This window comes from Salmo salar, chromosome ssa08, assembly GCF_905237065.1.
Source record: "Salmo salar chromosome ssa08, Ssal_v3.1, whole genome shotgun sequence".
NCBI classification, from domain to species: Eukaryota; Metazoa; Chordata; class Actinopteri; order Salmoniformes; family Salmonidae; genus Salmo; species Salmo salar.
Genome location: NC_059449.1, coordinates 21,712,466 through 21,728,207, shown reverse-complemented (window position 1 = coordinate 21,728,207; position 15,742 = coordinate 21,712,466). Strand labels below are relative to the sequence as shown.

The 15,742-nt window shown below is 41.4% G+C and overlaps 1 protein-coding gene across 1 annotated transcript; it reads right to left on the bottom strand.

Moving 5' to 3' along the window:
• Nucleotides 1-1,823: 1,823 nt before the first annotated feature.
• LOC106610479 (sodium/potassium-transporting ATPase subunit alpha-1) lies at nucleotides 1,824-15,074 on the bottom strand. The gene is given in 22 exon segments (XM_045722983.1): nucleotides 1,824-1,956; nucleotides 2,163-2,254; nucleotides 3,810-3,911; nucleotides 4,052-4,185; nucleotides 4,585-4,730; nucleotides 5,093-5,216; nucleotides 5,399-5,553; nucleotides 5,651-5,819; nucleotides 6,365-6,515; nucleotides 6,672-6,756; nucleotides 6,759-6,807; nucleotides 6,901-7,076; nucleotides 7,189-7,381; nucleotides 8,312-8,755; nucleotides 8,904-9,172; nucleotides 11,123-11,240; nucleotides 11,333-11,467; nucleotides 11,557-11,670; nucleotides 11,793-11,996; nucleotides 12,386-12,445; nucleotides 14,464-14,589; nucleotides 14,839-15,074. Coding segments are annotated over 22 exon segments (3,087 nt in total). The 5' UTR covers nucleotides 14,851-15,074; the 3' UTR covers nucleotides 1,824-1,927.
• Nucleotides 15,075-15,742: the final 668 nt, after the last annotated feature.

Genomic DNA, 15,742 nt, shown 5'->3' with positions numbered 1-15,742 from the left:
ATGTTGCATAGTCCATTTATCCAGTCCTGTGTGCTTCAGCCAGGCAGTACAGCCTTGGTCCATTGTTTGCTAAGGCCTTAAGATGGCCGCCGTGTTTGTGTTAAGCAACCCAAGATGGCTGCCCCCATGGCCGTACTGTTGTTTACATGCTAGCTTAGCATCGGTAGCTTAGCATGCTACTTCTAGATACTATTGTTTACACTACTGTGCTGTATGTTATGCTATCCCTACTAACCAATGCTATTAGCTGTACTGTGTACAGTAACCCATAGCCTTTGACATATTAGCCTAGTATTCTAACAGCTGATGCCTATGCTAGTCTGCCTGGTTCCTATTGTGTGTTAGGTTAGCCTAGCCCCCTGTACATAGTGTGTTTACAACCTGTGCTATGCTTAGCCTGTTAGGCCTTTGCTAATTACTTAGTGCTACATGTTTACGCCATTACCTTCCATTTTCTACATTCCTGCTATTTGCTACCATAGCACTGTGTTGCTATAGCCTTACTGCTATATAACACATTGTAATACCCTATCCTGTCCTACTCTCTGTATTGAGCCTTTTGAACTATTTTGACTCATCACATATGCTGCTGTTACTGTTTATGATCTATCCTGTTGCCTAGTCACTTTATCCCTACCTATATGTACATATCTACCTCAATTACCTCATATCCCCCAACTCATTGTGTATTTATTCTGGTAGTATTGTTTTTCTATTATTTCTCTATTTTTCTCTCTGCATTGTTTGGAAGGGCCCCTAAGTAAGCATTTCACTGTTAGTCTACACCTGTTGTTTACAAAGCATGTGACAAATAAAATTAGATTTTTTTATTTGATTTGTGTATTTCTCTCTCTGTTCTTGAAACAACTATCACTTAGACTTTCACTAGTCCACTTCCTGGCTGATGTGTGTGTGTCTTTAGTGTAGTAATAAACGTGTGAACTGTGTATCTGTCTCTATTGATCCAGTAGCCCTACACATATGGTACTGGAACTAACCCTGTATATAGTATGCTTACTTACTTCTTTCTTCTTTTAATATCGTGTGTGTTTTTGTTCTACCTTGTTATTTGTAGTATTACATTGTTATTGATTACTGCATTGCTGGGGTTAGAGCTTGAAAGAAAGGCATTTTAATGTACTTGTGCATGTGACATTAAAAACGTGAAACTACTGGTCATTTCCGTCCTCTAACCGGGACGCTGGGACAGTTGCACCTACAATCTAAACCAGCACCTTTATCAGAGACCACCACATGGTGACACTCTTTTTCACCGTTTGTTTCACACACACTGACTACGTTTTACAAGTTCGTATAGGCTAATTAACAGTTATTCTCATGTTTAGGTAGCCTAAAGGAAATCAGTGACATTTTGAAGAAAGACAAGCTTAGGAAAAAAAGATTAAGCATTTAGGAGTAATGATGAACCCAGACACTTCCACCGTGTCTTCGGATAGGCCTACATCAAACAAAATACAGAATGATTTGATTGAAACGTTTTCTAATGTAAGGACAGACGAATGGACTTCATTTACAAGTAAAGGTAGGCCTAAACACATTTCCCAGGTATAGGCTACTGTTGACATTGTGACCTGTTGTTTTTGCTGCTCATTTCAGATCGATCCATGTTGGATCTGGAATGAGATCTCCAAAGTTTTTTAGGGTGATCGGGTATTGGATGTGTGATGCTGCTCTTTCATGCTTGATGATACCCCGTAATAAGACTATGCAATCTGACTCCATAAAGATGAATAGTAAAGTGCAACCGAGACTCTTAAAGAGCTACAGGAATGAACTATCAAGAAAGGTCTGAGAATTGTCTATCAAAGGCAAATGAGTTTAATATCATTGTAAAAATGAACGATTACATTATAAGGCAATACTGCAGCAGAGTGACATTGAGTGATCCTGGGACAGCCTCTTTGTCTCAATAGTATGTCTCTTGGTACACCCAACCTGAAAGAAGAGACAATTCCCGAGAGAAGAAACAAATTAGTTCGATTTCATCTTGCCACACTGCAAATCTCCATGAGACAAATTATATAATCCCGCACTCCCAATCCTACATGTCATTGTCATGTTATTGTACAATAATTGACAGTGACGACCAATTGTCGGCGTTAACTTAAAAACTTGTTGTCGGCTAGTCCCTGAGCACTTACCTCCTGGGCTCCGTCGCATTATGTATTTTCTAACCTCATCATAGATGAAGATGAGCAGGGTGTAGGGAAATGCACATACCCACCAGAAAGGCCTGAGGAAAAAGACAACGAAATAGAAAATAAAAGGATTTGATGTAAAAGTGAATGAAAGACAAGTGGAAAGAGGGAAGGAGAATAAAAAAGGAATAAATTGAGCGTAAATCTGGGAACTGCATTTTCTCTCTTGATTGGGCAGTAAACCCCATTACACTGGAGCTGCATTTTCTCTCTTGGTTGGGCAGTAAACCCCATTGGGGCGGCAGGTAGCCTAGTGGTTAGAGCGTTGGGTCAGTAACCGAAAGGTTGCTAAATCAAATCCCTGAGATGATAAGGTAAATATCTGTCATTCTGCCCCTGAACAACCCACTGTTCCTAGGCTGTCATTGTAAATAAGAATTTGTTCTTAACTGACTTGCCTAGTAAAATAAACACTGGAGCTGTGTTTTCTCTCTTGGTTGGGTAGTAAACCCCATTACACTGGAGCTGTGTTTTCTCTCTTGGTTGGGCAGTAAACCCCATTACACTGGAGCGGCGTTTTCTCTCTTGGTTGGGTAGTAAACCCCACTAAACTGGAGCTGTGTTTTCACTCTTGGTTGGGTAGTAAACCCCATTACACTGGAGCTGCATTTTCTCTCTTGGTTGGGTAGTAAACCCCATTACACTGGAGCTGCGTTTTCTCTCTTGGTTGGGCAGTAAACCCCATTACACTGGAGTTGTGTTTTCTCTATTGGTTGGGTAGTAAACCCCATTACACTGGAGCTGCGTTTTCTCTCTTGGTTGGGTGGTAAACCCCATTACACTGGAGCTGTGTTTTCTCTCTTGGTTGGGTAGTAAACACCATTACACTGGAGCTGTGTTTTCTCTCTTGGTTGGGCAGTAAACCCCATTACACTGGAGCTGTGTTTTCTCTCTTGGTTGGGCAGTAAACCCCATTACACTGGAGCTGTGTTTTCTCTCTTGGTTGGGCAGTAAACCCCACTAAACTGGAGCTGTGTTTTCTCTATTGGTTGGGCAGTAAACCCCATTACACTGGAGCTGTGCTTTCTCTCTTGGTTGGGCAGCAAACCCCATTACACGGGAGCTCCGTTTTCTCTCTTGGTTCGGCAGTAAACCCCATTACACTGGAGCTGTGTTTTCTCTATTGGTTGGGTAGTAAACATCTTTAAACTGGAGCTGTGTTTTCTCCCTTGGTTGGGTAGTAAACCCCATTACACTGGAGCTGTGCTTTCTCTCTTGGTTGGGTAGTAAACCCCATTACACTGGAGCTGTGTTTTCTCTCTTGGTTGGGTAGTAAACCCCATTACACTGGAGCTGTGTTTTCTCTCTTGGTTGGGCAGTAAACCCCATTACACTGGAGCTGTGTTTTCTCTCTTGGTTGGGCAGTAAACCCCATTACACTGGAGCTGTGTTTTCTCTCTTGGTTGGGCAGCAAACCCCATCACACTTCAGCTAGCTAGTGAGCCCTAACTGATCCTGTGAGACCGCAGTAGTTTCCGCCCTTTATAATATCCACCCATTTTACCACTCATCTTTTAAAAAAGAGGGTGACCTTTGTTCCAAGTTGGTATACAGAAGAGCATAAGATAATCTGAAGGGTCTATTGCTCACTTGAGTGGGTACATTCTGATGGCAATGTCCATTCCAGGACAGTAGGACAGGAAGAGAGCCAGGGCGGATTCCGAACAAAGTCCGAAGATGAGAACACGGTTCCTGAGGTGGGAGGAAAAATACATTTTAAGGGATTTAAAACCAACAGGGTGGATATTGATTTTTGAAGTGAGTCGCAGGGCTGTATGAACGTGTGTGTGTGTCTTAGGACCCAGACCACGGAGATCGATGTGTGTACTTACTTCATTAGTCCCTGCTGAAAGAAGGAGTTCTTCCTGGTCTTACAGACGATCAAAACGGCCCACTGTGCAATCACGACAGCGGCAAAGTATGCTGTGTGGCAGGTGAACTCAATAATCTTTCTGCTCTCATATGTCTGAAGGATAAGGGGAGAGAGAGAGAGATGGGGAGAAAGAGAGAGGGGGGAGAGAGAGCAAGAGGGAGAGAGAGAGAGACCGAGCAAGAGAGAGGGGAAGAGATGTGGGTAGATAGGGAAACAGAGGGGAGAAGGGGGAACATGTTAATTACAATGTTACTAAATGTGTGGTGAGAATGTGAGCCAGCGACAGCAGTGGCATCCACAAGTGCACAGATGGAGGAATAGTAGCCAGCTGTCTGCGAAGCCCAAAGCACGGAGAGGACGTTGGGGGTTGTGAGGTGCAGTGCCGAGGCTACAGACCTGTCTCTCTGGCAGTGACTATTCGTCCACTGACTATCCGAAATGCAACCTGTGCAACAACCCTGATCCAAGGCAGAGCAGCGTTTGTGTACTCACCCACTGCTGGCCGTAGCTGTCCTCCAAGTCGTTGATATACTGGTTTTCCCAGTCCAAACGGATTCCTAGCAGATCCATGGGATAGAACCCGTTCTCAGCCATGATTACAAAGTATGTGAAGAAGCCGGCTGCGGCCAGCATCACTCCTGTGAAGAGGAAAAAGGAGGAGAGCATTTGATAACACTTTACTTGGATAGTCTGTAGAGCATCCACAGATGGACTATCTACAGACTAACATCAGTTACATTTCAACTAACTATCTACTAACCCTAGTCCTAACCATAACTTTACCTTACTCTAACCATGGCAAGCAGTTGCTAATCAACTGATAGTCTGTTGATAGTATGATGTTTTGTTGATAATACAGATGGACTATCCTAATAAAGTGTGACCAAGTATTTTGTCAGTGAAGAGACATTGATCAGATTGTAAATGTGCTATGAAACAGACTGGTCAACATACAACTCAAAAAGACCTGCTTTGAGGGAAGGCAAAACAGAAGCCTTACCAAATTGACCATAGGCCACACTAATGAGTCTCTCGTTCACCAGTCGGTCTGTTTTGGGGTTCCGTGGCTGTCTCTTCATGATGTCGTTCTCAGCTTGTTCATAGGCCAGGGAGATAGCGGGGATCTTGAAGGTAACGATGGGAAAAAATCACCCGAATTAGAAACATATCGTTGGTCACTTCGATGTTTGTGAAAATATCTTCTGAACAACCTCTGAAATGATCACGAACATTGTTCGTGGTGATGCACCAGAACACATGATCAGATTGTTCACTAAGGAGGAATATCCCCATCTGAAAGACCCACCATGTCAGTTCCCAGGTCGATGCAGAGGATGGTGACGGTCCCTAGGGCCAGTGGAATGTTGGCGAGGAGCAAGAAGAGGAAGGGGGTCATCTCTGGAATTTTACTTGACAAGGTGTAGGTGATGGACTTCTTCAAGTTGTCAAAGATCAGACGGCCTGGGGGGAAAATAGAGGATGGAAGGGATAGTCAGAGTGATGACAGAAGGATGGAAAGACACAGCAGATTGATAATCATCGGCAGAGCTCCTCATACCCTCTTCAACACCAGTCACGATGGAGGCAAAGTTGTCATCCAGGAGGATCATGTCTGCAGCCTGCTTGGAGACGTCAGATCCAGCGATACCCATAGCAACACCGATGTCAGCCTTCCTCAGTGCAGGGGAATCGTTCACACCATCACCTGTCACAGCCACAATGGCCCCCTGTGGATAAGTAAGAGAGGTGTTTAGTAGGATCGGACCCTTTTTTTCCAATTTTCGCCTAAAATGACATACCCCAATCTAACTGCCTGTAGCTCAGGACCGGAAGCAAGGATATGCATATTCTTGATACCATTTGAAAGGAAACACTTTGAAGTTTGTGGAAATGTGAAATGAATGCAGGAGAAAACAACACATTAGATCTGGTAAAAGATAATACAAAGAAAAAAACATGCGTTCTTTTGTATTTTTTTTGTTCCATCATCTTTTAAATGGAAGAGAAAGGCCATAATGTATTATTCCAGCACAGGTGCAATTTAGATTTTGGCGCCTAGATGGCAGCAGTGTATGTGTAACATTTTAGACTGATCCAATGAACCATTGCATTTCTGTTAAAAATGTTGTATACGACTGCCCAAATGTACCTAATAATGGTTTATTAATAACTTTCAAGTTCATAACTGTGCACTCTCCTTAATGATCTTAGCAACGAAGGATGCAATGATCCTGACTGACTCATAATCATGGATTCATTAACTAAATAGTACCTGACGCTGGCAACCCTCCACAATAATCAGCTTCTGCTGAGGAGAAGTTCTGGCAAACACAATCTCAGTGTGATACTTCAGGATGTCATCCAACTCTTCGGCGGTCATGTCCTTCAGCTCTCCACCGTGGACAACGCAGGCCTTGGCATCTCTGCATGGCACAAAGACGAAAAGTTAAAATATATGCTAAATATAACTGGATTGTATTTTTCACAAAATGGCAAAATATAGGTTTCTGTCACTCCTCTTTAAGTGTAAACAGTGTGATGACATACACTGAAATGTTCCCGAACAAACTTCAACATACCTTGGGTTGACCTCAGAAACTGGGATTTTCAGACGAGCAGCAATTTCCTCAACAGTCTCGTTTCCCTCAGAGATGATGCCCACCCCTTGGCAATGGCCTTCGCAGTGATGGGATGATCCCCAGTGACCATGATAACCTAAGGGTAGGACGGGAAGTTGAGTGGCCTGTTCACAGTGGCTGCTATGTGTGATGGCCGAAGAGTCTTGAGTTTACTATGATATTGCCATACCTTGATTCCAGCACACCTGCACTTGCTCACAGCGTCAGGCACAGCAGCACGGGGAGGGTCAATCATGGACATGAGGCCAACGAAGCACAGATTCTCAGTGGGAAAGTTCACATCTTCACAGTCAAAGTCAAAGCCTTCTGGAAACTGGTCATCAGGGAGCTGGAAATGGCAGAAACCTGGAAAGGACGCAGAGGCAGAAACAACTTAGAACAAATTGTGCATGTTCAAGACTGTACATTAGCTCCCAAACCTTTGAATGAATGTTTCCATATTGGTGTGCCCTCTTACCCAGCACTCTCTCTCCCAGTCCTCCTAGCGCTTCGTAGGCTTTCTGAAATGATTCCTTTATCTCGTCATCCAGAGGATGTTCTTTGCCTTGGAGCAAGATGGTGGAGCAGCTGTCCAGTATCCTCTCAGGGGCTCCCTTCATCACCAGCAGATGATTGGACTCACCGGCCGTGTTGTCCTCATGAATGGAGAGCTAGTGGAAGATGAGATGACACCATGAAGAGGGTTGACTTTATTTTAAATAAATCAGCAGGTTACCAGTGAGCCTGGTAAAGTAAAGTTACGGCTACTTATTGGATGTAGATACCCAGTGGCAGTTACAAGCTGACTGGATGTAGATACCCAGTGGCAGTTACATGCTGACTGGATGTAGATACCCAGTGGCAGTTACACGCTGACTGGATGTAGATACCCAGTGGCAGTTACACACTGACTGGATGTAGATACCCAGTGGCAGTTACACGCTGACTGGATGTAGATACCCAGTGGCAGTTACAAGCTGACTGGATGTAGATACCCAGTGGCAGTTACAAGCTGACTGGATGTAGATACCCAGTGGCAGTTACAAGCTGACTGGATGTAGATACCCAGTAGCAGTTACAAGCTGACTGGATGTAGATACCCAGTAGCAGTTACAAGCTGACTGGATGTAGATACCCAGTGGCAGTTACACGCTGACTGGATGTAGATACCCAGTGGCAGTTACAAGCTGACTGGATGTAGTTACCCAGTGGCAGTTACAAGCTGACTGGATGTAGATACCCAGTAGCAGTTACAAGCTGACTGGATGTAGATACCCAGTAGCAGTTACAAGCTGATTGAGAAAAGCCATCCATGATTTTAAGTCCATCACACCATCATTTAGATTTCAGTTTAACCCGTTGTCAACCCACGGATTTTACTTGTTCAGTTTTTCAGTTTTGAATATTTTTATGTTTTTTTTTATCCTCTTATGTTGATTGTGTAGTAAATATTTCAGTTTTTACTTCCATGTTTTTTTTTCCATTGCTTTTTTCCTTTGAAGCACATTGTGTTGCATTTCATGTCTGAAATGTACTGTGTAAATAAAGCTTGATTTGATTTGATTGACCAGATACTATGTATAAAGAGCCCACGTGGTTACCTGGTATTTGTTGGTGGAGTTGAAGGGGATCTCAACGACTTTGCTGTACTTTTCTCTCATGTCTTTGACAGACCCACAGCACAGCTCGATACACTTTAGCAGGGCAGTCTCTGAGGCATCACCACTCACATCTCTCTTGAGGATAGGTACGTTGTTCTGTTCTGCCAGGAAGACGGCTCGGTTGCACAGGCCAGCGACTCTAGCCAGGGCAGCCCAGGTGGCAGAGCTTTTGTCGAAAGAGGTACCACTCTGGTTCTCTGTGGTGTCAGCGTCATGTATCTGGTTGTCGAACCACATGTGAGCCACAGTCATTCTGTTCTGGGTCAGGGTGCCAGTCTTGTCAGAGCAGATTGTGGAGGTGGACCCCAGGGTCTCCACAGCTTCCAGATTCTTCACCAGGCAGTTCTTCTTGGCCATACGCTTGGCAGTCAGAGTTAGACACACCTTAGATGGAAATCCACAGCAGAGGGTTAAAACATTGAAAATTAGACAAAATATGTTTTGTTGTTATAACAAAAAAACATATTTTGTAAAATGTTTTATATTTTTTTTATAAAGTTTTTGTTAAACATGACTTTTCATCTGCACTCACAGTTACAGTAGCCAGAAGACCCTCTGGCACATTAGCGACGATGATTCCAATGAGGAAGATGATGGATGGCAGCCAACCATAGCCCAGAATGACGGAGAGGATTAAGAAAGTCACACCGAAGAAGACGGACACACCGGTGATGATTTCGATGAAGTGGTCAATTTCAATTCCGAGAGGCGTCTGCCCACTTTCCAGACTCATAGCCAAGGCGGCGATACGACCCATGATAGTGTGGTCACCAGTGTTGATGACGATACCTCTGGCAGTTCCTGGAAGGGTCAAAAATTGAGAATATGGTTTAGAACAGGGTTCTCCAACTAGCGGCCCGTGCGCCGAATTTGGACGCGGGTGGTTTTATTTTGCCTCCCCATGATTTCTGAGCAGAAAAAAAATATATGTAACAAAATTGTTAAAATAATATAAAAAAATATATTATAATAATATATATATATATTTCTTTGGGGGGGGCATTTTCATTGTTGGATTTAAAACTAAAATTTAAACCCCAGGAAATCAGCTCCAGGTGATTTTAATTTGGGAAATATGTTCACAAGTATTCCCACACATAAAAGAGAGACACGTGATCATATACAAATGTAAGCAAGGTTTGAAATTACGATGTTTTAGTCAAATATGATATCTGTTTGGTCTTCTTGCGGCCAATTATGTTCCGGCCCCCTGACCATCTGCTGAAGAAAAAAAATTGATGATTCCTTGTTTAGAATCACAAAGAGGCAATTCAGACAATTCAACACTTTTCCTATGCCTCCCTTTCCTACCCACTTCTCAGTAGTTGGTATTCAGACTTACTTTATGGAGGTGCTTAACAAGGTTTCCTTGCGAGCACTGAATACATGTAATTAAACCTCAGAAAACACACCAACTTGGTGGCCTACCAATTCAATCAGGGAGTTTTTGTTTAATTAGTTTTTCTGTTAATTTATCTAAAGTAATCTCTTTAAATACTGTGTACCTTAAATTTAAATTTGATCGCAACAAGACTTGATTGTAGAGAATGTGTTGAGAATATAGAACGATAGAGACAAATATGCGTTTTCAAGGCTGTTTAAGAACCCATGGGTACATTTTAAAACACTGATTTTACACTTTATTTATGTTTAGGGAATAATCATGAATCCTACTTCATGGAAAAATAAAGCCTTTATGCACAAATAAAGGTGTTTTGATTCATTTTGAAAGTTGCCACATTCAGTTAATCAATGGTAACGTTGAAAGTAGTCTAGCCAATAATAGTTTTATAATTATAATATGGAGAATAGTATAAAATAGTATGATATCATAAACATACCCTAATTGCCCACACTGATCATGGAACTGTGCACAGTGTTGCGCTGTGCGTCTTGATCAGTGTATAGGTTTGAGCACCATAATGATTTAACAAGCCTATATGCCCCCGATTTATTTTTACTACAATTTGTATTTGGCCTTCATGAAATAGTATACACTATTAGTTGACCCTCAGCCACAGACACAAAGACGTGACAGCGTTTACAGATGAACAAGAGAAAGGTAGGCTAAATCAAACGATGTGATGGAATGATACGAATGTAGAGAAGGGAACGAACACTAAATATATGTGGTTATTGTGTAAAGTCACCAAACGATAGTGGCTAATAAAGAAACAAGAAACGTTGGAGCATATGTTTAAAACATTCTAAAGGGCACAAAGGTTAAATTTGGCGCAACTCTTTACCTTGTCATCCCATTTGGCGTGTGTCTCCAAATTTAATCCCTGCAAGTTATAAGGCCATACAATAAAAAATCTGCATAACGGCACATATTTCATACTTCACTGTGGGGATTACTCATTTACCTAGCTCTTATCAATTAGCTCTTATCAATTTATAAATTACAGTGCATGGAGAATGCTGTTACTGCTATCGGGGGAAAATAAAGTAGATGCTTTTCCACATATAACCGACATGTTTGCTCGACCTTATTAATGGTGATGGAATTATTTGGGTATTAAATCAAGGTCAGACACACCTCCGACACACCTCCATTTCTGGCGTTTCCCCCATGCTTAAGTTCAATGGCAGAATACAAACAGAATAGAAACAAATAAACACTGTATAAAAAATGAATAAAGTTCAATATACGCACTTTTAACTCCGGTTTGAATCCCCTCCTAAAATAACAAATTTATACAAGTAATTTGAACTATTCAATAATTGCAGATAGTTACAGAAGGTATTTACCTTCAACACAGTTGGTGGAGAAGAAGGCGATGTTCCTGGTTTCCAGGGGGTTGTCATTGCTAAAATCGGGACTACGAGTTTGGGGCTCAGATTCACCAGTGAGGGAGGAGTTGTCCACCTGAGTGGGGAAAGACAATTGTGTCAATACAACAACGAATGAATTACATTTACGCGTGTGACACATGACTTAATGTATTTTTAAGAATCCACCTTGCAGCCGCTGGCAGAGATGATACGCAAATCAGCTGGTATCCTATCTCCTCCTTTCACCTCCACTATATCGCCAACCACCACTTCTTCAGTGTTGATGTTCTTCTTCTCACCGTCACGGACAACCAGGGCTTGCTACAAGGAAGATGACACGATTAACATCCGTACACGTAACTATATGATAGAGTTCTTCTCAGAGGTGTTTGAAAAGGCAGAAGTCTAACCTGCGGGACCAGGTTTTTGAAGGAGTCCATGATCTTTGAGCTCTTGGCCTCTTGGTAGTAGGAGAAACAACCGGTGATAATGACGACAACAGCGAGCACAAGACCCAGGTACAACTGTTAAGAAGAGGCAGAATGATTATGAGTATATTGCGTTATCATTAAGTAGGAAAAGCCTTTCAGGCACTGGAGGCTTCGTCTCAAATTATCTCTGAATTCTATGATTGTATGACTCTCACATTAGCATTGGTCGGCTCTTCCTCTGAGGTGACCTGGATAATGTGGGCTATGAAGCAGAGCACAGCTCCGATCCACAGCAGCATGCAGAACCCGCCAAAGAGCTGCTTGCAGAACTTCACCCACTCAGGGGTAGTGCGGGGAGGAGTCAAGGTGTTTGGGCCATCGCGAAGAAGAAGCTCCTTAGCCCGAACCGAAGATAGACCCTAGGTGGGGGAAGAAGGAGAGAGGGAGAATGTAAAGTGAAGGGGAAGGAGGAGGGAGGGAAGGAGGAAAGAGCAAGGCACAAAGTAAGCAAAGGGATGTCACACAATCTGAAAATATATATTTTACTCCAAACTGTGTAAACTTTAGGAAGATATAGATATGTTTCATATGTTACGATTCGGTGTTATCGTGACATATGTCATTGTGACTTAGAAGGCAGAGGAAGTTCTACCAACGCTACGACCTTGTGTCGTAACCTCCAAGACTTCAATGCTCTTCCAAATTACAGTCAGCTTTCATCCTTAGGAGCTACTGATCCAACTGGTTGTCAATGTTACAAACGGAGGCACACATGAACACACATGAACACACATAGATATTCACTCACCCTGGCTAAGTCTGTGCAGTATTTCCTGTTAAGTTCATCCAAGGTCAACTTGTGGTCATCCTAAATCAGAGAGAGAGAGAGAGAGAGAGAGAGAGAGAGAGAGAGAGAGAGAGAGAGAGAGAGCTTGTTGAACTAGGTTGTTCTTTAATCTTTCCACATTGGCAGAATTAAACAGAACATATAGTGATGAAACACATTTCTCCAATAGTTTGAACTGATTCTATGTTTGACAAGGTCATGCAGCATAGATTTGAATCTAAACCATAGAAGAGTCATTTGTTTCTGTATGAAGGATGGAATTGCTCTGATTCATGACTGATCCATTACGGAATTTTACCTTCTGCCCTGAAAAAGTACTGCACAGTGCACATATCCGTTTTCCTATTTCGCTACATGTAAGAAAGCAGTTGCCAGCGATAGGCTACTGTTTCTCTCAAGTTTAAACATAGGCTATTGGGGTTTTAGAACTGCCCCCAAGACTCACTGCAGAGTAATAGTAAGTAAATGAAAATGCAAATGAGTGCCCAAATGCAAATCTAGAAACCAAAGAGCTTTATACAGGCTTGATAGGTTGTGTGCTGCACCTTTTCCGGCCCACAGAGATTAATAGGCTTACACTGTAAAGGGGTTGCCGTGAATTTTACAGCAGCTAGTGGTAAATTACTGTATTTCATATTGCCTACTGTAATATGAATAAAGTATCAGAGCAAGTACTGTGTAATGACAGTAAAATATCATAGAATTGACTCTATTATACTGTTAAAAAAATATACATATATATTTTATTGTCACACACTGGCCAGGTTCAGTGAAATGTGTTGTTTTACAGTTATATATACAGTTAAAGTTGGAAATGTGATAAAAAAAAGTGAACACTACTGACTGTAATTGGAATGAATGAAATTAATTGAGGAGAGAAGAGGTTTGTATTTCACAGTGTTTTACATGACATGGGATTCGTACAAGCAGGTTAGCTGTTAGGTAGTGCTTACACATTACAGCATATCAATTCATATTTTGTGTTTCATATCATTTGCACTTCTAGAGGCCTTAACAAAGGCTTCCAAACTGTCAGTGACTACAGGGCAAAACAGACCAAAATGACATCGCAAAATGCTCAACCATTAAAGGTTTAAGACTTACTGCCAATTAAATGTGTTCCCTATACATTTGAAATTGTTGGGCACTACTACCACACACACCAGTTAAATTGGTACAACATTCTCGCTAATGGGTGCAACAAATACAGCCTCTTACAAGGCAAGCCTCAAAATATGGTAATGAGCCAGAAACAATAATACCATGCACCCACTAGTGGTCAAAAGGTTTTAGGAGCTCCAAAAAAAATGTTATCGTACTGAATTCTGTGGGATGGAATTACAGTACCATTTGAAATGCAGCAATTCTTTCCCCACCCAAATTACCGTATAACATTACTGCATTACTATATTATTTACTATAGTTTTTTGGTTTCATTATCTTTGACACAGAAGGGGAGGTTTTCTCCTTCAGGAAACCTACTGAAAAAATACTAAAAGAAAGCATTGTACTTGTAGGATTGAAGTCTGAACGGATAATTTCTCACTTATGGGTGGCACACAATGCAATATGGGGGAATGGAATTGGCAGGGTATATGCAAATAAAATACTGTTGTAGTTAATAAAGTTAAATAAGTGTAGTGTTTTTGCGGACTGTTGTGTTTTTGTGAACATTACTGTAGTATTTTCTACAGTGTTTAAAAAAAAACAATAATACTGTCATATTTACTACAACATTCTACAGTAAGTACTACACATGATCGAGGGATGCTACAGTGTATAGTATAGTATTCTACAGTTCACTGTAGAATTCTATAGTTAGAGCTGTAGTATTCTATAGTCAACTGTTGTCTTTTTTCATGTGGGAAAAAAACGTTATTTTTTTGTTACAGTGCAACTTTGTCTTTTCTTATAGAAAACAGTCATTTTTAAAGCTATGTCATTGTATATATTTTAAAGAAATTGCATATGGATTCATGTGCACTGTCCATCTCATCTAAATTAGATGAATAAATGAATAAATAATCAGTTTTCCTCACCAGGTCAACTTCCTTTTTCAGGTCATCCATATCCGTCTTTTCCTTCGCTTTCTTCACCTGCTTTTCACTCTTCTTCTTTCCATCGTCCTCGGAGGTCGCTGCCAGTTTATAATCATCTTTCCCCTTCTGTATGTCAAAATACACATTAATTATGAGAAGCTGTAAACTATCAATGTGCCTCTTTGCTAATCAGGTATAGAAATTCCATTTAGAAATGTATAAAATCCCCTTAAGAAGCAGCCATTAACATAAAATATAGAGCTAAATATTTTTTGCAAGTATGAACTGTAAAATAAAATAATTTTAGTTAAGATGAAAACAAAACAAAATAAGTCAATTAAAATCCTGATAATCAAAAGTCCAATGCAGACTTACTACAAGCCCCATCCTTGCACCGCTGTCTCAATCCCAGTGGTTTTGTGAAGATCATTTATTTCCTCCTTATCCTGAGAAACTCCACCTGTTGCACGTCTACACCTGTCTCTCTCCCTCTTTCTCCACGTCTCGAGGCAACCAAGAGCTCCCTGGGTAGCTAACTGAGGTTTGAATATTTATATGGTTTACCTGGCCAAGGGGAGGTGCACAGGAGGAATGAATCTGATGTGTGGAGAAGGGACTGAGGATGGGAGGGGTTGGGGAGAAAGAGTTGGATCTGTGCCAATCTTCACCTGTACAGCTAGGTCATTTTGACCATGAGCCCCCATAAAGATGCATCCCTGTCGGAAGTTGACGGTACTCACAATAAACAAATGGGTTCAAAATAACACAACCAGTGACCCAACCATTTGCCACTATAGTACCTACAATACCATGTGTAGGTAGTTGGAGGTTGACAGTACTCACAATAAACAAATGGGTTTAAAATAACACAACCAGTAATCCAACTATGGGTCATTATAGCACCTAACACATGTAGATATTTGAGTAGCAATCCGAACAGTCTACAAAATGTTGTTAATTCTAATGTGTTGGTGCCTCTAGGGCAATTCAGAAAGCTGATTGAGGACCTGAATACTGATGAATGTGGTTGTTTTGTATGACCGTGTTTTTCTTTCTGCTTGCATTTTGTGTATATATTTTGATTTCTGTCATTTTTGGACTCATCTGTAAAAGAAACCTTGGCCTCAGTTTGACTCCGTGATAAAATAAAGGTGAAATAAAATAAAGAAATAAAGGTATTCGTAAGTTTACTGAACTCTCACTAAAAACAAAGATGTTAACAATAACCCAACCAGTAAAGGATGAGGACAATGAATGAACGGAGAACAGTATTTGTGAG